Source organism: Peromyscus maniculatus, chromosome 22, assembly GCF_049852395.1.
Source record: "Peromyscus maniculatus bairdii isolate BWxNUB_F1_BW_parent chromosome 22, HU_Pman_BW_mat_3.1, whole genome shotgun sequence".
Classification (NCBI taxonomy): Eukaryota; Metazoa; Chordata; class Mammalia; order Rodentia; family Cricetidae; genus Peromyscus; species Peromyscus maniculatus.
In genome coordinates, this window is record NC_134873.1 from 16,377,283 (window position 1) to 16,399,338 (window position 22,056).

General features: G+C 44.7%; 1 protein-coding gene across 1 annotated transcript in view; it reads left to right on the forward strand.

Annotated features, from left to right (window-relative positions):
* The first annotated feature begins 1,515 nt into the window (after positions 1-1,515).
* The window catches only part of Rab10 (RAB10, member RAS oncogene family), a 53,206-nt gene continuing 32,665 nt past the window's right edge, over positions 1,516-22,056 (forward strand). Inside the window, exon 1 of the mRNA XM_006994284.4 lies at positions 1,516-1,650. Coding sequence (XP_006994346.1) covers positions 1,524-1,650 — 127 coding nt within the window. The 5' untranslated portion in view covers positions 1,516-1,523. The remainder of the gene's footprint in view (positions 1,651-22,056) is intronic.

The following is a 22,056-nucleotide window of genomic DNA, read 5'->3' on the forward strand; positions in this document are numbered from 1 at the left end:
CTAGAAAAGGGAAGTGTAAATAAGACAGACAGGGAGAGAGGGAAGAAGGGAGTAAGGCAGATGAAAAAACACGGCACGGGTTTGGTGGTGCAAGCCCACCAGAGAAGCACTCGGGAAGCTGAGACTGGAGAATCATGAACTGGAGGTCAGCATGGGGTTCATAGCCAGACTTTGCAACAAAATAACCAACCCCACAAACAAGTGAACAGTAAGAAAGCCACCGGTTGGGATGGGGCAGGCTTTTGGATTTTCGACTTAGTGCTACAACTTTGGCAACCGCGACCCGGGCCCCACCGCCTTCTCTTGTCTAGAGCGCTCCGGTTCCCGGGGATTCCAAGGGCTGTTTAGGCCTGGAGCAGCGAGGCTTCCATTCGCAGGGAGGTTCTCCCCGCACCCGGGGTTCCTCAGGCCGATGACATCATTCCGATCCCAGGGGCGCTGCGATTTTTCAGTTTGGAATTCCGGCTCCTCTCGAACTCTAGCTCCTTAAGGAGGCCGCGATGTCACCACGGGTTTTAGTAAGGAGGTTCTTGAATGGCCCAGGACACTCCTTTCTCTCATCTGCGATCTACACACACACACACAGGGACGCGTGGCCACCCACGCCCGTCGCTGAGCCAACATCCTTAGCTCCACAACAGGAGAGACCGAAGGGGAGCAGAGGATCCCAGCAATCAGCAGGGCGCCCCGGAAAAGGCAAGGTGTGTGTGCGTCGGGGGCGGGGGGAACGGCCAGGGGCTACAGGGCCGTAGTGCGCCTGCGCCGTTCCCAGGCCGCGCCCCCACCCGCCGCGGGGCGTGTCCGTCAGCGGCAGACCCAATCAGAAGGCCGCAGGGAGCGCGCCCGCGGCCTCGCCCTCTCTGGCCCCACCTCCGCGTGCCCTGCATGCCCTCGCGCGCGCGTGCGCGGAAGCGGGCCGCAGGGGCGAGGGCGCGAGAGAAGGGCGGGTTGTACGTCCTTGCGTGCGTCTCAGGCAGCGCGCACGCCGGCGTGAGAGGGCACGGGAGAAAAAGGTGGCTCTGGCCGGGGCGGCTCGGCTTCCTGGGGTTATGTAGCAGGGGCTCGCCGGCTCGCGAGACCTCCTTGGCCGCCCTCGCCCGGGTCCGAAGCGCGGGGTCGGTGCTCCGGGCGGAGGCCGTGTCCCAGCCCGCCGCGCTCCCTCGACGTCGAGCTCGCTCGCCCGCCCGTGGGAGCGTCCCGGCCGAGCCGCGCTGAGGGGGGGAGGGGAGGCCATTTTGTCCCGACCGACTCCCCGGAACCGGGCGGAGCGGCTGGGAGAGGCTGCGGAGCCGCGGGCGCCGCCCCTCGGAGGCACGGGCGCCGCCACCGTCGGGGCTTCCTCGACGAGGCCGTTCGGAAGGTCTCCCGCTCCGCCTCGAGAGCAGCTTCCTCCCTGGCATCCGCTTCCCCGCTGCTGCGGCCCCAGGACGCCCGGGCGAGGAGTTTGGCGGTGGTGAGCAGCACCGATCCCTTGGGGCTACTACCGGCGGCGGCGGCGGCGAGCGCCCGAGCCGCTCCTCCCAATGGCGAAGAAGACGTACGACCTGCTTTTCAAGCTGCTCCTGATCGGGGACTCGGGAGTGGGCAAGACCTGCGTCCTTTTTCGTTTTTCGGATGATGCCTTCAATACCACCTTTATTTCCACCATAGGTAAGACCCGTGGGAGGATGGTGTCGGGGGGCTCTGCCGCCGCGAGCCTTTCCCTTTTACCCGAGACATCTTGCTTCCCGGAATTTACGCCTTTGTTCCAGTGATTCCGATTCCAGACGACAGACCCAAGTTACTGTTGGAATCGGAATAGCGCTTAGCTGGGGCGGGGTCTTCCCATGCCTTCCATCCGGTCTTTGCTTTTCAAGTCTCCTTCTCCGTTCGCTGCCTGCTGGCACAAAATAGGCAGCATTTAGCAGCGTTCCAGAATCCTGTTTCTTGAAGTAACTTGACTGGCCTTTCCATAGCCGGGTGAAGTTACTGGATGCGATGTTTGTAATAGGCCTATTTTAGTGGTTGGGACCGAAGCATTAACTGGCTGGTGTGGTCAAGGCCTGAATTTATATGCGGGGCCGTAGAGAATATTCCATCTGGCTGTAACTTGGAGTAAACTTGAGAGTTGCAGAATCATTAAGGAAAATGAGGGTGGGGGGAGTGAGTTGGCTCTCTTGACTAAACCATTGATGTGTCGAACAATTGGAGGCTCTTCGTGCTTGGGGTGGGAATCTGGCGTGATTGGCTCACAGTGCTTTTTCAGGGCCTCAACAGAAGCAGGAGTCCGAGGGAGGTGGTCGGTTTCTGTCTTCCCATCCGATGGAATCAAGTCGAGTTCTCGTGTTTGGGAAATGTTTCGCCGGTCATGGCCCTAAGGACTCCTGATGTACTTCTACCACATATTTAGGAATTACTTGGTGTGAAGTAAAAGCTGAGAGGGGGAGGTTGACCTTTTAAATGGGTTTCCTGTTTCGGAAATGAAAAGGGAAGGTTCCAAGAAAGTCGTCTTGACTCCGGCACCAGTATTAATTTTCTCAAAATAACTGTACACGAAACATCCCCTCCCCACTGCCGCCCCCAGTTTTTTTAAAGTATCCTGTGTCTGTTATCATGTTTGGAGGACCTCAGCTTCAGTATTAGGGCAGTGCAGGAAAACTTGTGGTCAATGTAACTCATTTCATGATGAGATTACTTAGAGAAGCAGCTGTAGTGGTTTTTCAGCTCTTAAGAATTGTGAAAATCAAACTGGTTTTAACCAATTTGTACTATTACTGAAATCGACTTGGATTTCCTCGTGACAGGTGTTTATCAGTAACTTAAACTTCTTCGTATAAAACCAGTTATACTGACACGAAAGTGAACACGTTTTTATTTAAAATAGGTTGCTTTGCCTTACTGGTGGGAGGGACTGTCAAAATGTCAGGAAGCTTAAACTCGCCCTCTGCTTTGTGGGTTAGCGCTTAGGGCCCCGGGTTTGCCTTGAGGTGTACCTGGGTGAGTCAGGTGGTTCGATCAGCAAATATTTATTGAGCACCCAACGCTAGGCACTGTTACAGGTATTGGGAATAAGTGGTGGATACAATAGACCCCTTGACTGTTGTGATGAAGACCGTCACAGTAGTGTGCAAAGCTCTCCAGTGAGGAGAGGAAGGAATTATGGGGAATCTGAGTAGCTTTGCGTGGACAGTTTAAAACGAAGCCTGAAAGACAAGTATGAATTGGGTCAGAGTGGGGGTCAGCCTTTCTGAGAGAGAATTTAATGTGTGGTCAGGTTTTGAAACCCTGCCATTGGGAAGGGTGAGGTGGAAAGTAGGAAGCCAAGTTTTTAGGTGAAAGGTGATCCTCAGCTCTCCAGCTCTCTGCCTCCAGGTACTGGAGATTGAAGAAGCCCCATGCTTGGCAAGCTGCTAAGCTACATCTCCAGTCCTGATCCATCCATCTTTGTTGTTTCAAATGTAACCTGTTGTGTCGGAATCCTGGCTCCACAGGTTACTAACTGCAACTTCGGCTACAATGTCTTAAAATAGTATTAAACTGTGTCAAAGTATCTACCATGTATGATGCGAGGATTTTATAGGTCGTGGAGAGCAAAGCACTTAGCAACAGGGCCAGGTATTTTGTAGGAGCACAGTACAGATTTGTGCAGAATTTATGGCCTTTGGGCTACTGGTGTGTGGCAGAATGTGTTGCTTTATGGATTGAATGTGTCCTGTACATAATGGCCACTTAAATATTTGTTGATGCTTTGCTAAATAATTTTACTGTAACCTCTGACTTTTACACATCTTGATATAAAAACATCTGATGTTTTGATATGAGATGTTGAATAAAGTAGCCTGAGAAAATGAACACAATTCTGACAATTCAAGAGTCCAGCTCAAACACATTCATGTGTGCAGAGATTTCTAATTCTTCTACTGTCTTAAAAGAGTGCTGTCTGAAAGAAATGTGAGCTACCCATGTAATTAAGCTTTGGTAGTCACAAAGGAAAAATTTAATAATGTGCTTTAACTCATCAAAGATGTACTTTTATGCAGCCTGTTTTAAACAGAGATATTTTACATTGTTTTCCTCTAGTGTGGGAGCTGTATGGGCCACTCATCTCAATTTATATTAGCATATTTCAGTTGTTTGGTTGCTAGATGTGACTACTGGCCACTATAGTGATAGTGTATGTCTAAACAACAGAAAAGTAGCCAATTGATATACAGATAGCTAGAGATACTTTGAATGTTTATCACTTTTAGGACAGTTAAACTATTAGGTATTATTAGTGGGCCAGAGTCCTGTCTCCTCCTCTGGGTGGGCATTCACCACTGTGATACAAGGTGAGCCTCCACACCTGCAACTGTGAAGTAGTCACCTTTCAAGCCTACTGAAGGACCAGGCCACAAGTAAGGCAGCCCTCATGTTCCAAGCATGGTCATTAGCTCTTTGTTTGTTTGTTTGTTTTTCTTTTCTTCGTGACAGGGTTTTCCTGTGTAGCTTTGGAGCCTTTCCTGGATCTCACTCTGTAGCCCAGGTTGGCCTCGAACTCACAGAGATCCGCCTGCCTCTGTCTCCTGAGTGCTGGGATTAAAGGCGTGTGCCACCGCCGCCCGGCTGGTCGTTACTGGCTGACTCTGAAGAAGCATTTTATAGGTTAATGGTTGTGAGAGTGCTCACCAGGACCATTGTTCGTGCTGTTCTGTATACTTTCAGTTCTTACATGTTCATATTAGAGAGTATGTATGTTTTTATGATTGGATTTATTGAAACTGTTGCAAAAACATTACTAGTATGTTTCACATTTAGCCAACTGCAAAGTGAATCTCAAGTCACAGTTGAGTGTGATGTGGTGGCTCATGCCTCTAATTCCAAAACTGAGAGGCTGAGGCAGGAGGACCACAGGTTCAAATAGCAAGACCATTCACAAACAACAGCAAAAAAGTGGATCTAAGATCATTTAAATAATAAGTTACATGGGGCAGGGGTCTATGCTTTTTTGCCAGTAAGTGCTAAGCACCTAAAGGAGGTAGGGGATGCATAATGAAGACAGGTAGTACAATGAGCTCTCTTTATATAGAACACACTTCTCATTTGCTTTCTGAGTATTACAAAGTAAATTGGGATCAGATTTTACTTAATAATAAATATTAGCTGTTTGGATAATTGAGTAGTGTGTGTGTGTGTGTGTGTGTGTGTGTGTGTGTGTGTGTGTGTGTGTGTGTGTGTAGTGAAGGTGGAGGCCAGAGGATGAGGTCAGGTGTGACTCTGTTGCGCTTGCTTCACCTTTTCACTTTTTGAAATGGGTTCTCTGATTGAACCCTGAGCTCGCCGATTGGTCAGAATGACTGGCCAGCAAGCCCTAAGATCCTCCTGTCAGTTTCCCCGCTGCTGGGCTTCCCCTGTGCCAGGCTGGCTTTGTACTGGATGCTGGGAATCTGCACAAAGGTCCTTCTGCTTGTGCATCAAGCACTTTAGGCCAAAACTGGTCTTAGAAATTCAATGATTGTTTGGAAAGTAATTAAGGAAGTTACTGGTTCTGGAAGTGCAAATTTCAGAAGCTGATTTGACCATAATTTCTTGGCGGTATGAGCTCTGGAAAGTATTACTCTATGATAGTATAGTAGCATGAACTTGTTTTGCTTTTCAACATAGGGTCTCTCTGTAGACAGGGTCTCTATGTAGCCCTGGCTGTCCTGGAACTCGCTCTGTAGACCAGGATGACTTTGAACTCAGAGATTTGCCTCTCTTTGCCTCCCAGTACTGGGATTAAAGGTGTGTGCCACCTTTGCCTGGCAAAGCACACATTCTTAATGTGCGTTTCCACTGCTTGTGCTATCACTTGGTCCTTAATCCTCCCTCCATCTCCCCCCCCCCCCCCCCCCCCCCCCCCCCGACAGTATCTTCACTGAATAATGTAGTCCCTGGCCCCCATGTAAGAATTTAAATTGATACGCCTTGCCTCTGAGAGAGGTGTAGTTTCTTTATTATCTGAGTGCATTAGCTAAGCTTTGGAAGAGTAAATTGATTCCACTAACCTGATTAAAGACTTGTTGATTGGGCCAGCAAGAGGGCTCAGCAGGTAGGGTACTTGAACCAAGCCTGGTGACCTGAGTTTGATCCCTGTGACCCACTTGGTAGAAGGAGAGTTCAGATCTCTAAGTCTTCCTCTGACCTCTGCATGTGTGCTTTGACACTTGAGTGTGTGCCTGAACACACACAGACACACAGAGTCAGGTCAATAAATATACATTATTAACCCCTAAGAATCAGTTGATTTAACTGGATGTGGTGGCATATGCCTGTAACCCCAGTACATCCTCAGAAGGCAGAGGATGTAAGTAAGTTTGAGGCCATCCTGATCTACATGAATGATTCCAGGCTGTCCAGAGATAAATTGGACATGTTGGCACAATCCTGTATTGCTCAGGACAGAGGCAAGAGAATTACTGCAAATTAAAACCAGCTTGGTTTATGTAGCATGTTCCAGGCTAGCCCGTACTACAAAATAAGACACCGCCTTCCCAAACAAACGGCAAACAACAAAAGAGTTAGTGAAATTCAGCTGACCCCATTTTATATAGTGTCTGCTTTTTAGAGAAATGAGCCAAATCTTTGTCATAAAAAACATGTAAGAGCTGTGCAGCGATGATACTCAGACGCATGCTGCAGGAATGCCAGAATGCCTAAGGAATTTTTCTCATTGAAGCATGTGCTTTTAGGATGGATTAAAACTATGTAAAAAATGCACAACTGGCTTATGAAACTGGCACGTGAAAAGATGTTCAGCGTCATTCATAATTAAAGAGACACAAGTCAAAGCAACAGTGAGATGTTGTTCTACAGTCATTGGATGGCTATTCTCTATTAGACCATGGTGGCACAGGCCTGTAATCCCAGCTACATGGGAGGCCGAGGCAGGAGGATTTCAGGTTCAAGGCCTGTCTAGTCTACAGAGCAAGACCATCCTGAGCAAGTTAGTGAGAACTTGTTCAAAATTTTAAAAAGGAGGGCCGGGAATGTAGGGTGCTTAGCATGTGTGAGGCTCAGGAATGTAGTACACACGTGGGGATATATGAGAGAATAAATGACCATTCTTACAGTACCCCACAGAAACAAAAGCAAGTATTGAAGATGTGAAGCATTTGGAACTCGGGCATGTTGCTGGGACTTCAAATAGTATGGCCACTGTCGGAAATAGCATAGGAGTTTTTCCAAAATTGAATAAGTGAGCCTGGTGTTATGGCTCATGACTGTAACCCCAGACTCATGAGGCTGCAGCAGGAGGATTGCTGTGTTCAAGGTCAGCCTGGGCTACATAGTGAGTTCTGTGCTAACCTAGGCTACAGCGATACTCTGAAGAAAAGACAGCAGAAAAGGGACTTGCAAACCTGGCTCAGTTGGTAGAATGCTCCCCTAGCTCATAGGCCCTTGGTTTAACCCTCAGCACCTCATAAACTGAGGGTGGTGAGGCACACCTCTAGACCCAGTGCTCAAAAGAAGGAAGAGGCAAAGGGATCAGAAGTTCAAGGTCATCCTTGGCTATATAGGGAGTTTGAAACTAGCCTAGACTATAGAACCTGTTTTTATTTTTTACTTTTGTTTTTAAAATTTATTTATTTTTATTTTATGTGAATTGGTGTTTTGTCTACATGTATGCTTGTGTGAGGGTGCCGGATCCCCTAGAACTGGAGCTACAGACAGTTGTTCGCTGCCTTGTGGGTGCTGGGAATTGAACCTGGGGCCTTTGGAAGAGCAGCCAGTGCTCTTAATCTCTGAGCCATCTCTCCAACCCCCTATTTTTATTTTTTAAAGGACAACAAGAAGAAGATGATCTAGTAAATCTGCTTCTAAGTTATACCCAATACAGTTCAAAGCAATTTTTAAAAATTGTGCTGGAACTCTGACCCCTCAGGGCCTTGTGCATGCTAAGCGGGTCCTATTCAGAGTTTAAAGTAGGGACTCACAGATGGTTGTTTGACAGTGTTTGTAGGGGCATTATCGACAGTAGCCAAAAAGCATTCATAACTCAAAGCCCATTGATGGATGGATGATTAATAAATAAAATGTTGATGCATGCCATGGATTAATAATCATCCTTAAAAAATAATGAAATTCTGCTAAGTACTATACCATAGATAGGCCTCAAAAACATAAAAATAGCCAGCGTGGTGGTTCACACCTTTACTCCCAGCACTCCAGATGCAGAGGCAGGTAGAACTCCGTGAGTGTATGGCCAGCCTGGCCTACATAGAGAGTTCCAGGACAGCCAGGGCCATGGAAGAGAGACCCTGCCTCAATAAAACAAAACAACATAAAATAAGTCAGCTGTAAGAGGACATCAGGTCCTTAGAGCAGACAGACATACAGAGAAAATGGAATGGGGATTCCCAGGATGGCAGTGGCAGACGTATGTAGAGTTAATGGTTAATGGCCATAGACTTTTTCCTTTGAAATGTTGAGTATGTGTTGGAGGTGAAAGGGCCCTGCGATCCTCCAGTCTCTGCCTCCCTTTGGGCTCAGACTGCAGGATTTCGACACCAAACCCAGCCTACGTTCAGTTTTTAAAAGTGACGAAAATGGTAAATTTTGTGACATGTGACACTCACTCCCAAACAACCTACAAGACTGTTGAGACATTTGACCGTGTGCTCTAAAAGAGCATTTGGTCATAGAAAGCCCCTTCTGTTCCAGATGACAGCTAATGCTAGCAGTGGCTGGTGAGAAAAGAGGAACCTTCAGTAATGTCAGGGCTCTGTTCATGGCTGTGCTGCTCATTCTGAGAATTTCATTGTTACATTGTACCCACCCCCAACTATTGGTGGGGTAGGGTACTTCCACTCAGTAGTTTCAATTTAAAGAGTGAGGTTACTTAGGAGGGGCAATGTTTCCACTTGGATTATTTGTCCTTTGTGTGATAGAGTAGTCCAGAGCTTGATAGAGGTGATAACGTCAAAGAGTTGTTCTCTTCAAGGATTATGGGATAGAATGCTGTGTCAAGTATTTGAATGAAACTACTGATACTTTCATGTGACTTGGAGGCGGGGAAGAAACGGGAGAAATATTGGTGATCTGTGTCAACTTGAAACAGTACAAGGCTGCCCAGACAGTGCTGTGTAGAGCTGCTGAGTCTTGATTTCCAAAGGAGACTGTTTATTGAGCACAGAATACAAATTGTGGTCTTAGCCATAGATGTACATGAGGGAACTACTCAGCAAGATGGTTAAGTCGTGAAGGAGGAGTTTGAGAGAGTGAGAAGGGACACTGAGGTTGGGGCGGTATGTTTGAACCTGTCCAACTGGTAAGAGCAAGTCTTGTAAATGTGGAGGAGGCTGTGCCTGTCTGTACGCCTGTAACCCCGGTACCAGGGAGGCAGAGGTAGGAGAAATGCTGGAGTTGGCGGTCAGCTTGCTCTATGTAATTCATAGGTTTGAGGCCAACCAGGACTACAGGACAAGACCTTGTTTCAAAAACCAAAGTAAGTTCAACAAAATTTCTCAAGTTGAATTGGTGAGGAAAGGAATTTGAAAGGAGAATAAAGGTAGAGGAGAAAAAAATGAAGTGGAGCTGGTAATGGCTGTGTTCCTTTGGCAGATAGCATACTGGTCTACTGTGCAGGGAACTCATAAGGGCATGGCGGTGCGTGTGTGTTCCAACACTTGGGAAGTGAAAGCAGGAGAGTCCACATGAGACCTGTTGAAAATGAAAATAAAACCTAAAGGGAAATTAAGAATGAGAAAAAAAGTTTTATTTGACGACATTGTCATATATTTTGGGTTGCGAGCATGAATAACTGGTATTTATCCTTTGCAGTGATGAAAAATTATGTTTTTAATGAAAAGAGCTATTGGCGATGGAGTGCTGTGTTTCCAGTATGATGCAGAACAGAGCACCCAAGGTTACAAAACATTAGAAGATTAGAAGAGGTACAGTGTATCAGACTTGGAACAGAAGATACTGTTGATTTGTTTCTTTCATATCAGTAGCAATGCTTACCCACGGTTTTCATTGAAAATTTTATTAAGATACTGTGGCTTCACATGTAGTCTTTTTTTTTTCCCCTCTGGAGACAGGGTTTCTCTGTGTAACTTTGGAGCCTATCCTGGAACTCACTCTGTAGACCAGGCTGGTCTCTAACTCCCAGAGATCCACCTGCCTCTGCCTCCCAAGTGCTGGGATTAAAGGCGTGAGCCACTACACCGGCTTAATTTTAATAAAAAAAAAAAAAAAGATTTATTTATTTCAAGTGTATGTGTGAGTGCCTGCATGTGTGGGTACCACATGTGTGCCTGGTGTCTACATAAACCTGAAGAGGGTGTCAGATCCCGAGAACTGGAGATATAGGTGGTTTGTGATCTACCGTGTAGGTACTGGGAACTGAACCTGGGTCCTCTTCAAGGTGACAAGTACTTTTAACTGCTGAGTTAGCAATGTTTCCAGCTCCTTTGATTGTTTACACTGTTTATTATTCATATATGCATATGTGTTTGAATCACATCCATCCTCCATATTCCTCCCTTCAGTTCCTTCCCAGCCCTCTTCCAACTTTCCCCTCTCAACTTCATGTGTTACCTCCTTTTTAATTCTCCTGAGTTCATTAAGTGTTATCTGTACGTGCTGGGTGTAGGACCACTGGACCATCCATCCCTAAAGAAAACCGAGTTTCCTTCCCCCAGCGGCCATGACCTGCTTCTGAGTGCCCACCTCCTCCCACTCCCCTCCATGCTTGGGTTTCTGTCTTGCCTGGAATTGGAGCAAGGTTTGGTTTTGGACATGTAGTCCAGCATGTGTGCAGCTGTGCTGTCCTGTCCATCGTGTCCGGCAGATGTTCTTCTCGACAGAAATGGACTCCCTCGGCTTCCTACAGTCTTCACACCCTTCTTTGTCTTTCATTGTAATCTTTTTTAAAATTTATTATATGGACACACACAGTTTCTCTTTCTCTGTCTGTGTGTATGTGTGTTGTGTGTGTGATGGCATGCATATGGAGGCCAGAGGACAGCTTTGTGGAGCCAGTTTTTTCCTCCGACTTTCAGGTGGGTTCCAGGGATTGAATTTAGCTTGTCAGGCTTGCTTAGCAAGCATGTTCATCCACTGAGCTATCTTGTGCCTCCCCCCCCCCCCTTTCTTCCTAGTTAAAAATTCTCATGCCGGGCGGTGGTGGCGCACGCCTTTAATCCCAGCACTTGGGAGGCAGAGCCAGGTGGATCTCTGTGAGTTCAAGGCCAGCCTGGGCTACCAAGTGGGCTCCAGGAAAGGCACAAAGCTACACAGAGAAACCCTGTCTCGAAAAACCAAAAAAAAAAAAAAAAAATTCTCTTTATTGGACTAATTACTTTTTATCTGTTTCTAGGCTTCCTATATCTTCAGTAACCTCTGGGTTTCCTCACAGTCAAGCCAGCAGAGAGATAATCTTTTGATTTCTGGCTATCCCCAGCCTAGACCTTTTCTCGTCACAGGCTGGTTATCAATTAGGCTGGCACCTAGGCCTTCTCCTGTGTGTCAGGCAGTCTTGTTTTTGCTGAATGTTCCACCGTGAAGCCTGTCGTCCTCAAGCAGCTTCTTGCAGAAAGGCTGCATCTAAAGGGAAGTTCGTGAGACAGCTCCTGGTAGACCGGGTTTTTAAGTGCTGCTGGCCTTTATAATGCGCTGCCCAGGTTTCTACCATGGAGACGCCTCTAGTTCCATGGCAGTGTTTTCATTCTCCCCTTTGGTTCACCTGAGTGTTTGGGGGAGGGGCGGGGGGTCTAGGTTGAGACGTGTCTTTTCTAGCTTTGGATGGTGCTATAGTTTCAGCACCTTTCTGAGTCCTTCGTTGTTAGTGGTAGAGCTTGTTTCTCAGAGTCTTGGGATTTATGAGTCCTTCAAGTTCCTAGTTAGAAGCTTCAGTTCTAGCTTGGTAGACACTGTTTCTTTTTAAAATCTGTTGTTCTAGGTACATGGGTGTCTTTTTGGGTTCTCACTGGATATCTTGTTGCAATTTTTCTTCTCTTTATTTTCTGTTGTCTTTTTAACTGGACATTGACTCCATGGATTGTCTTAGTTTTTATTTTCCAATATTGTTGATTTGTTCTACTGCCTGGGAAATTTCCTCAACCTTATTTTTTTTCTCTCTCTCTCTCTTTCCTCTTTGCTTAAACCTCAGCCTCCAGATTACAGACTTGTGCTATTATACTTGGCTGTCTTTAAACTTTTTTCTATTGAATAGATCTGGGTCTGGGTCTGTCATGTTGTCTCTTGCTCACTTGATTTCTCTCTTTTTCTCTCTGTAGCCCAGACTGGTCTTGAACTGTCTATGAAGCCCGAGGATGGCTTTGAACTCCCACGTGCTAGTAGCATTACAGTCACGCCCCGTTATGTCCAGCTTCTGTTTTCAGCTTCAATAACTCCTAGCCTGACTTTTCCTTTTTGTTTCTTTCCTTCTCTCTCTCCGTTCTTCCTTCCCTTCTTTCCTTATCAGGGTCTTAGGAAGGCTAGAATGGCCTTGAACTTGCTTGGAAGCTGGCCTTGCACTGACTGTCCTGCCTCTGCCTCCCAGCGATGGGGTCACAAGTCAGTAGATACTTGCTGCCAAGCCTGATTCCCAAGTTCATCTCTGGGACCCACATTGTGGAAGGAGAGACGTGATTCCCACAGGTGTGTGTGCATATGCACATACTAAAGGTTCAAGCATTTAAAAAGAATGTATTGTTTAAAAGATAATTTGCAGCTGGTGGTGCAGGTCTGTAATGTAATCTCAGCTATTCAGGAAGTTTAAGGCCAACTCAGACAGCTTAGTGGGACTCTGCCTCAAGATAAAAAGTAATGTCTTTGGATGATAGGAGAACTTGCTTAGCATGTTCGGCACCAGGTTCAATTCCCAGTTAACTTCCTCCCTTCACCCCCAGCAAAAGTTTTTGCTGACGGGACATGGTATTGAACACCTTTGATTTCAGCACTCAGGAGGCAGGTGAATTCAAGGCCAGCCAAGGATATATAGTGAGAGGGTGTTCAAAAAAAAAAAAAAAAAGGTGGGGCGGGGAGATACTTGCAGTCCCTTTAATCTTTAGTCTTTAATCATGGATGCTGAGACGTTCACAGGATGAACAGTGAATATATTCCAAAGTCTGGGAGTGCATCTAGGACTTAAATCTATAGGGCTTTCCTTTTTTTTTTTTTTTTTGGTTTTTTCGAGACAGGGTTTCTCTGTCTAGCTTTGCGCCTTTCCTGGAGCTCACTTGGTAGCCCAGGCTGGCCTCGAACTCACAGAGATCCGCCTGGCTCTGCCTCCCGAGTGCTGGGATTAAAGGCGTGAGCCACCACGCCCGGCTTGGGCTTTCCTTTTTTTGCTTGCTTGTTTTTTGAGACAGTCTCACTATGCAGTGCCTGTTTGTCTTGAATTGGTGTTGATCCTCCTGCCTCTTACTCCTAAGTGCTAGGATTACAGGCATGTACCTGCCACCATGCTCCAGCTTTGTGGGCCTGGTTGATGGAGCAATTGCATTTTTCCCGAGAATGACCCTCAAATCACCTGTCTGTGCATGGAGAGGAAGGTCTAAATTGATGGAGCATTTAAAGACAGTTGGGAAATGGGTGTAAGGTTAGCTTAAATTTCAGGATATTTAGTCTTTTTTTAAGTCAGCTGGAGAGATGGTTCAGTGGGTAAGCATGCTTATCCCACTTTTAGAGAACCCATGCTTGGTTCCCAGCACCCATGCAGGGCAGCTCACAGTCTCCTGTAACTCCTGCTCAGAAGGGATCTGAAACCTCCCACTTTCTTGAACACTCACACTCATGTGCACAGACCTCTCCTCCCACACACACATTATTAAAAACAAGTAAATTTAAAGCAGAAAGAAAACTTCCCTGTTTTAGTCTTATCTCCACATTGCACTGCACCTGTTGTCCTAATTGATGGTGTGTGTGTGTTTGCTGTCCTAGTGAACAGTCACCGAGATTCCCGCTGAATCTTGAGCACTGATGGCATCTGGCTATGAGAGCGGAGGCTGCTACGATGTCTTTGTATAGACCTTTAATCAAGCCCCACTGTGCATCCGAGACCTGTTCTCCTGGTGTTAAACCTTTCTAGGGTTCTAAGACATGAATTGGTATGTTCCTACCTGCTATCTTCAGTTGGCCCTGATCCTTTAGTATCTAGTTATTGAAATGAAGATGGAATTTATAATTCTTATTTTGTTTTAGTGTTTGGAGAGAAGGGAGTATGAAATCAGCTTTTCTGTCAGTTGGAATTTGAGATAATTTTAAATTAAATGATTCCTTTAATTTTTTTGAAGCAGAGTGTGTGTGTCTGTGTGTGTGTGTGTGTGTGTGTGTGTGTGTGTGTGTGTGTGTGTGTGTACCAGACGGCAGTGTGGTGACATCCTCAGAAACACCATCTATCTCCTTTTAGACAAGAGTCCCTCATTGGCCTGGAGCTCACTGATTTGGCTAAATGGGTGGGCCCACAAGTTCCAGGAATCTTGTTTCTGCACCCCAGTGCTGGGATTACAGTGCCACCATGCCTGGTAGTCTTCAGTGGTTCTGGGGACTAAACTCAGGTCCTCAAGATTTTGAGGTAAATCCTTTCCAGACAGAGCCATTTCCTTAGCCCATGACTCTACTTTTGGACTTAGAGCATCTATTGTGTTAGATTTTATGTTATTTTTTTGAGACAGGTTTTGTCGCATGTCAGCCTTTTATTGATATCAACGAATTCCTCATATTCCTGCTTCCACCTCACATACACCACAATGCTCAGTTTGTGCGTCATTGGGGGTTGAACCCAGGCATTCCTACTTGTTAGGCAAGAAGTGCTCTGCCTGGCCTGGAGAGATGGTGGTTGAGAGCACTGGCTGCTCTTCCAGAGGACCCGAGTTCAGTTCCCAGAGATCTGATACCCTCACCCAGACATATATATAGTCAAAACACCAATGCACATAAGATAAAAATAAATAAATGATTTAAAAAAAGAAAGAAAGAGGAAATCTGCCACCTGAACTACATTCCCAGCCAGGGATAGTATTTCACTATTGGTTTTGTTAACACCCAGTTTACTCTCAAGATAATAATAATAATGTTATTTAGGATAATCAGATGAATGTCGTAGGGAATCAGAAGTTTCCACTGCTGTCTATAACTGTGACATTTAAGGAAACATTCATTTAAATGCCTAGTTTTTTTACCTAGTTACTTGGTACTTGTAGGATATTTTTGCTTTTTGAACAGAGTGTGACTATAGTCTTAAATTTCAGTCTTAAGCTCTTGATACATTTTTAAAAATTTATTTTATTTTGCTGGGCGGTGGTGGCACATACCTTTAATCCCAGCACTCGGGAGGCAGAGCCAGGTGGATCTCTGTGAGTTCCAGGCCAGCCTGGTCTACCAAGTGAGTTCCAGGAAAGGCACAAAACTACACAGAGAAACTCTGTCTCAAAAAACCAAAAAAAAAAAAAAAAAATTATTTTATGTGCATTGGTGTGAAGGTGTCAGATCCCTGGGGACTGGAGTTACAGACAGCTGTGAACTGTCATTGAGTGCTGGGAATTGAACCCGGGTCCTCTGGAAGGGCAGCCAGTGCTCTTAACCACTGAGCAATCTCTCCAGCCCCTTTGATACATTATTTTTATAAGATACCCAACAACAAATGGCTCAGTAACGTCATAATCTACCAGGATTACAGTAGAACCTCTATATCATAGCATTTGGCTTTAAATGGTAAGACAACTAATTCTTGATTTTGGCTGATTCAAAACCTAGTAAATATTTGCTTATAAAAGGCAAGTGTTAGCCGGGCGGTGGTGGCGCACGCCTTTAATCCCAGCACTCGGGAGGCAGAGCCAGGCGGATCGCTGTGAGTTCGAGGCCAGCCTGGGCTACCAAGTGAGCTCCAGGAAAGGCGCAAAACTACACAGAGAAACCCTGTCTCGAAAAAACCAAAAAAAAAAAAAAAAAAAACCAAAAAAAAAAAAAAGGCAAGTGTTAAGTTAATTTACCTTTATGCAATCATAATAGTAACAATTTTACCTCTCTTAAGTGAGGCACTAGGTGTAGTGTTGTTGTTTTTTGCTCTTTTGGGGGGCCTGCCACCCAGCTTCCAAGTAAATCACACATGGAGCCTTATTTACTTAATTATTTTTTTGATTTTCCGAGACAGGGTTTCTCTCTAGTTTTGGTGCCTGCCCTGGATCTCGCTCTGTAGGCCAGGCTGGCCTTGAACTCACAGAGATCTGCCTGGTTCTTCCTCCAGAGTGCTGGGATTAAAGGCACGAGCCACTGCTGCCTGGCATAGAGTCTTATTCATAATTGTGAATGCCTGTCCTTAGCTTGGCTTGTTTCTAGTCAGCTTTCCTTAACTTATCCCATCTACCTTTTGGGCTTTTCCTGTTCTCTTACTTCTGTAAATCTTACTCTTACTCCGTGGCTTGCTGTGTAACTAACTGAGTGGCTGGCCCCTGGAATCCTCCCAGATTTCTTCTATTTGTTATCTCTGCCTGCCAGCCCCACCTATCCTTTCTCCTGCCTTGCTATTGGCCATTCAGTTCTTTATTAGACCATCAGGTGTGTTAAGCACAGTAACACAGCTTCACCGAGTTAAACAAATGCAACATGAACAAAAGTAACACACCTTAAAATAATATTCTATAATAGTGTAGATTTTTGAAAATCCTGTATCATCTTCCCATTTTTTCCCTCCCTCCGTCCCTCCTTTCCCTCCCTTCTTTCTTCCTTCGCTCCCTCTCTTCCTCCATTCCCGAGTGTTGTATTTTGTTTTGAACAAAATACATGTCTGGGCTGGCCAGAATTTACTGCGTAGGTGAGTAGTTGAGGATGACCTTGAACTCCTGATCTTTCACCACTTACCAAAGTGTTAGAATTACAGACACAGACCGCTCTGCTTGATTCAGTCTCACTCTATAGCCCAAGTAGATTTGGAGCTCACATTGTGGTCCTTGAATTCATGTCTTAGTCTTCACAGCCCTGGGATCACAGGTTTGAGCTGTCATAGCTGGCCTTGCTTTTTGACTTAAATATTTATTTATTTAGGCATCTTTTTGTTTGTTTGTGTATGGGCATGTATGTTACAGTGTGTGTGTTGGAGGACAAACTTCCCGAGTGTGTTCTTTCTACCGTGTGGGTTTTAGAGATCCCACTCGGGTGGTTGGGCTTGATGGCAGGTACTCTTAGCCTGTTGAGTCATCTCATTGGCTCCAAAAGTTTCTTTTCAAGCACAGTGGCATTTCTGAATGTTTTGATAGAGGTTTGATGCCACAGTGTGAGAGTGTGAAGGTCAGAGGACAATTTGGCGAGTTGGTTTTCTCCTTCCGTCAAGTAGGTTCTGGCTATTGAATCCAGGTCATCAGTTTGGTGGTCAAGTACCTTTACCTGCTGAGCCATCTTGCTAGCCCTAGAACTTTTTCCTTCCCTCCTCCCTTTTCCTTTCTCACAAGCCCAAGCAGGTTTTGAACTCCTGGTTTCCTTGTGTCTGCCTGAGTGCTGGCATTCTTTTGCTATCATCCATTCATCCGTCCGTCCGTCCATCCATCCATCCATCCATCCATCCATCCATCCATCCGTCACCGGATTTTTGAGACAGTTTCTCTGTAAAACAGCTCTGGCTGTTATGAAACTCATGTTGTAGACCAGACTCGCCTCAAACTCACAGAGATACACCTGCCTCTGCCTCCAGAATGCTGTGATTAAAGGCTATTTCTTAGTTTTGAGCAGAAAATTTAAAATTTGTCCTTGTGGGCTTTGTTGTACTGGCTTTGGATTTTTCCTAGGCTGTTTTTTTTTTATTCTATTTTATTTTTTTGAGTTAGGCTCTTTTAGCAGATACTGCTGTAGGTCATTGATGATGAAGAAATGCATGCAAATATATGAATGCCCTTACCTTTTGCCCTCCATTGCAATCATTTAATTACTATTTACAATTCCATTTGTGATTTATTTAAACATAGGTTGCCCTTTTAACACTTAATTTGGTTCTAGGTATCACATCCACTCTCAGGTTAGTTTATATTTTCCTATGAAAAGTTTCCTGTTTAGTGGGCTATTCCGATAAAGGTTTTTGTCCTTACCTTCTGTTGAATGTTAATCAGTTTACAGTTGTAAAGTCGGGGCTTGAGTGGTTAGGAGCCCTTGCTGCTCTTGCAGACAATAGAAGGTAAGTTCCCAGCACCCACTCGGTGGCTCACAGACACCTGTTAACTCTAGTTCCAGGGGATCCGACACTCGGACCTTTCAGCACACATGTGGTTCACATATATACATGCAGGCAGAATATTCATGCACATAAAATAAAGTTAAAACTTAAATGTTTTTAAATTGCTAAGTCGAACCCTGTCGTGTTTTGGCACACAACTGGATGGAATCCTAGCATTCCAGAGGTTGAAACAGGAAGATTGCTGTGAGCTCTAGGCCAGCCTGGGCTATAGGGTGAAAAATCTGTCTCAAGAAAAGGGAAAAATAAATTGCTGAGTTGAGCAAGAATATTTAAGGGAACTATAATCTAAGTGCAGCTTGCTTTATCATTTGCTGTTAGGTGAATTTATTTGTAGATTGCTGAGAATCAGTGAGCAGAAAAGAATAATTGGTAAAAAATTACTGGTTTAGGGAGTCTTAAACATTAAAATTCTATTCCTTTTAAAAAAAGATATAAGGATTTATTGTGATATTTTTATTTATGGACACTTTGTTAAGTGGTTGAATAGTGTGTGCTGGCAGCTGTGTGTAGAACATATACAAGATTTGCAGCAATTCTGCTATACATAATAGAGTATTTCTGCTGCCACCATGCAGATTACTAAATTTTATTACATCCAGGCTATACAAAACTTAATGTTCTTTCAACAATATCTTTTTTTAAATCCATTTCTCCCACTCATTAATACTAACCACTTTTCTGCTCTTGAAATTCTGTGAGATTGACCTTTAAAATTATTCTTTTCAAGATATGGTTTCTCTGTATATCCCTGGCCCTCCTGGAACTTGCTCTGTACACTAGACTGCCTCGAACTCACAGAGATCCTCCTGCCTCTGCCTCCTAGTGCTGAGATTAGAGGTGTGTGCCCCCACTGCCGGGCTCATAGTATTCCTTTTACTGTGCCTGGCTTCGTGGAGTCTGATGTCTTCTCTCCCAGTTCTGTCCACATTGCCACACGTGACAGAATATATATATATATATATATATATATATATATATATATATATATATATTTAAATGGTGTATGGCAGTGGTTCTAAACCTTCCCAAACACTGAAACTCTTTAATATCCTTTATGTTATGGTGACCCCAACCATAAAATTATTCTCATTAGTACTTCATTACTGTAATTTTGCTACTGTTATGAATTGTAATGTAAATATCTCTGTTTTCTAATGGTCTTAGACCCTGTGAAAGGGTCGTTTGACCCCCAGCGGTCATGACCCATAGATGGAGAACCACTGATGTATGTTCTGTTGTGAATACATCACATTTTCTCTTATTTGTCTATCGGCGGATACTTAGGTTGCTTACATATCTTGACTATTACCAGTAATGCTGCAGGGGACTTGGGGAGGCCGAGCCATCCTTAGCGAATGGGCCAGTTCTTTGGATATACGTGAAGTGGAATTGTTGGAACTTAAACATTAATTATTTTTCTTTTAATGGTGCATACAGTTGGAGTTTATTAAGAAAATGTACTTTTCCCCAACACGTGGGAGCCAGTGGCAGGCAGATCTGTGTGAGTTCAAGACCAGGGTGGTCTACATGGCAACTTCCAGGACAGACAGGGCTACATAGAGAACCCTGTCTCAAACAACAAAAGAGGTATTGCATCTTTTTGTTGTTTTTGAGAATTTCATATGGTCCAGCTAGTCTTGAACTGGATTTATAACCTAGGATGACCTTGAACTCCAGATCCACTTGCCTTCATCTGGCCACCAAGCTGAGTTTAGTTTTGTTTATTAAGACAGTGCCTTGCTGTATAGCCCAGGTTGGCCATGAACTCAGTCTAACTCTTTTTTTTTTTTTTTTTTTAAGATTTATTTATTTATTATGTATAGTGTTCTGCCTGCATGTATGTCTGCAGGTCAGAAGAGGGAGCCATATCTCCTTACAGATGGTTGTGAGCCACCATGTGGTTGCTGGGAATTGAACTCAGGACTTCTAGAAGAGCAGCCAGTGCTCCTAACCTGAGCCATCCCTCCAACCCCAGTCTAACTCTTGACAGCCTTTGAACTCATAGTGATCCTCTGTTTCAGCCTTTTTGGTGCTGGGATTACAAGTTTACAGGAGCCACACACTCAATATGAGAAGGTTTTATCATTGATGTAAACATAGGCATTGTGGGAGAGGGACAGTAGAAAATCTAAATTGTTAAGCTTTGAGAGACTGACCTTCAACACTGGCTTTGATTAAAGCTAACTATAGGAGTGAACAATTAAAACAATGTTAATGTGTTCTAATTTTTTTGTGAGAAGGCATGGATGCTGGAGCCTTGACTCTTTAGAAAACGTTTTCCTGAAAGCAGTGGTGTGGTGTGCCTGATTGGTGGTGTTTGTAGAATTTAAAATCCTCCCAGAAATAGTATTATAGGTTGGCGCATATCCTTGAATTTTGTCAGCTAATTTTTATTGCACAGCTTGCTGTAATCTGGGTTAGTTGATGATTTGCTTTTAGGCAACATTTGTCCTTCCCAACCCATTGAGTCTTGATTGGTTGATTTCATTCATTCATTCAATTTTTTTTTTTCCTTAAAGCAATCTCCTGTAGCTTGGTTGGCCTGGAATTCTTGATAGTCCTGCCTCCTTTTCCCCAGACCTGGGATTATAGCATGCAACACCACCTATTTTTACAACCCTTCTTTCCATGTTCCTCTGCCATCAAACCCAGGACCACCCTGTACATGAGAGACAAGCACTCTTCATTGAGCTAAATCTCTAGTCCCAATCTTGTTTATTAAGTGTGAAAAAGAATACATTTTTTAAAAATTCGGAGTCAATTGGTGTAATGGATCTTAAAAGCAAAAACAAAACAAGATGGTGCCTTTACCAACACAGCAGCATTTTGTAGATGTGTGGGAAATGCAAATTATCCTCAGACCCTCTTGAGCCATCTAGCCCAGCTAATTTTAAACAGCCCCTCTCTTCTCTGTCCCTCTTCCTCTTTTCCAGACAGGGTCTCACTCAGTAGCTCCAGCTGTCCTCAAAGCCATGAGGATGTGCCTGCCCGAGCATTTCCAGTGCTGGGTGAGCCAGCATGCCTCACTATCTGTTAGACACGGTCTCTCTGTTCAACCCAGGTTGGCCTGAAAATCTTCTTTTTGTGGTACTCAGCCTACTGAGTGTTGGAATTACAAGCATGAGCTACCATTCTTGGCCTTTTTCTTTCTCTCTCTCTCTCTCTCTCTCTCTCTCTCTCTCTCTCTCTCTCTTTTTTTTTTTTTTTTTAATAGACAGAGGAAAAACTTTAGATCCTGGAAACTTGTTATATGTTACTGACATACAGGTTAATAACATCTTGCCTGCTGGACACATGACTAGATACTAGCATAGAACCTGTCCTAGCATGCAGAGAGGTCTACAAGCTCCTGTTGTATTTCTTACACTGGAACTTTTCCTGACCACCTGTGATACTAATATATTCTAATGATCTAACATGAATGTCCTGTAAGTCCCTCCTTTTGGCATCTTAAAAGTCCTTGACATGTTGATAGAATTTGGACCTTCAATACAACCAATCACCACAGGGGTGTTCAGGAATACTCTCCTGTGGGCCCCATTCTTCATCTGTAAAAGGGGAGACCAGCACCTATCCCAGCAACACAGTGAGTGACAGCGAATCTGCCACACTTGGGTGACAAGCACCTTTACCCTCAGTCATCTTCCTGGCCTAGTTAACCTTTTTAGTTACTTACTCTGTGTGTGTGTGTGTGTGTGTGTGTGTGTGTGTGTGTATGTGTATGTATGTGGTGGTCAGAGGACACCTCTCTGGAGTTAGTTCTCTTCACTCAGTTGTCAGCCTTGTTGACAGGTGTCTGCCTGCTGAGTCATCTTGATTTTCCTCATTTCCTCATAAGTTTGTTTTGTTTTTATAACTTACTCTAAAAAATCTTTTTGTTTGTTTTT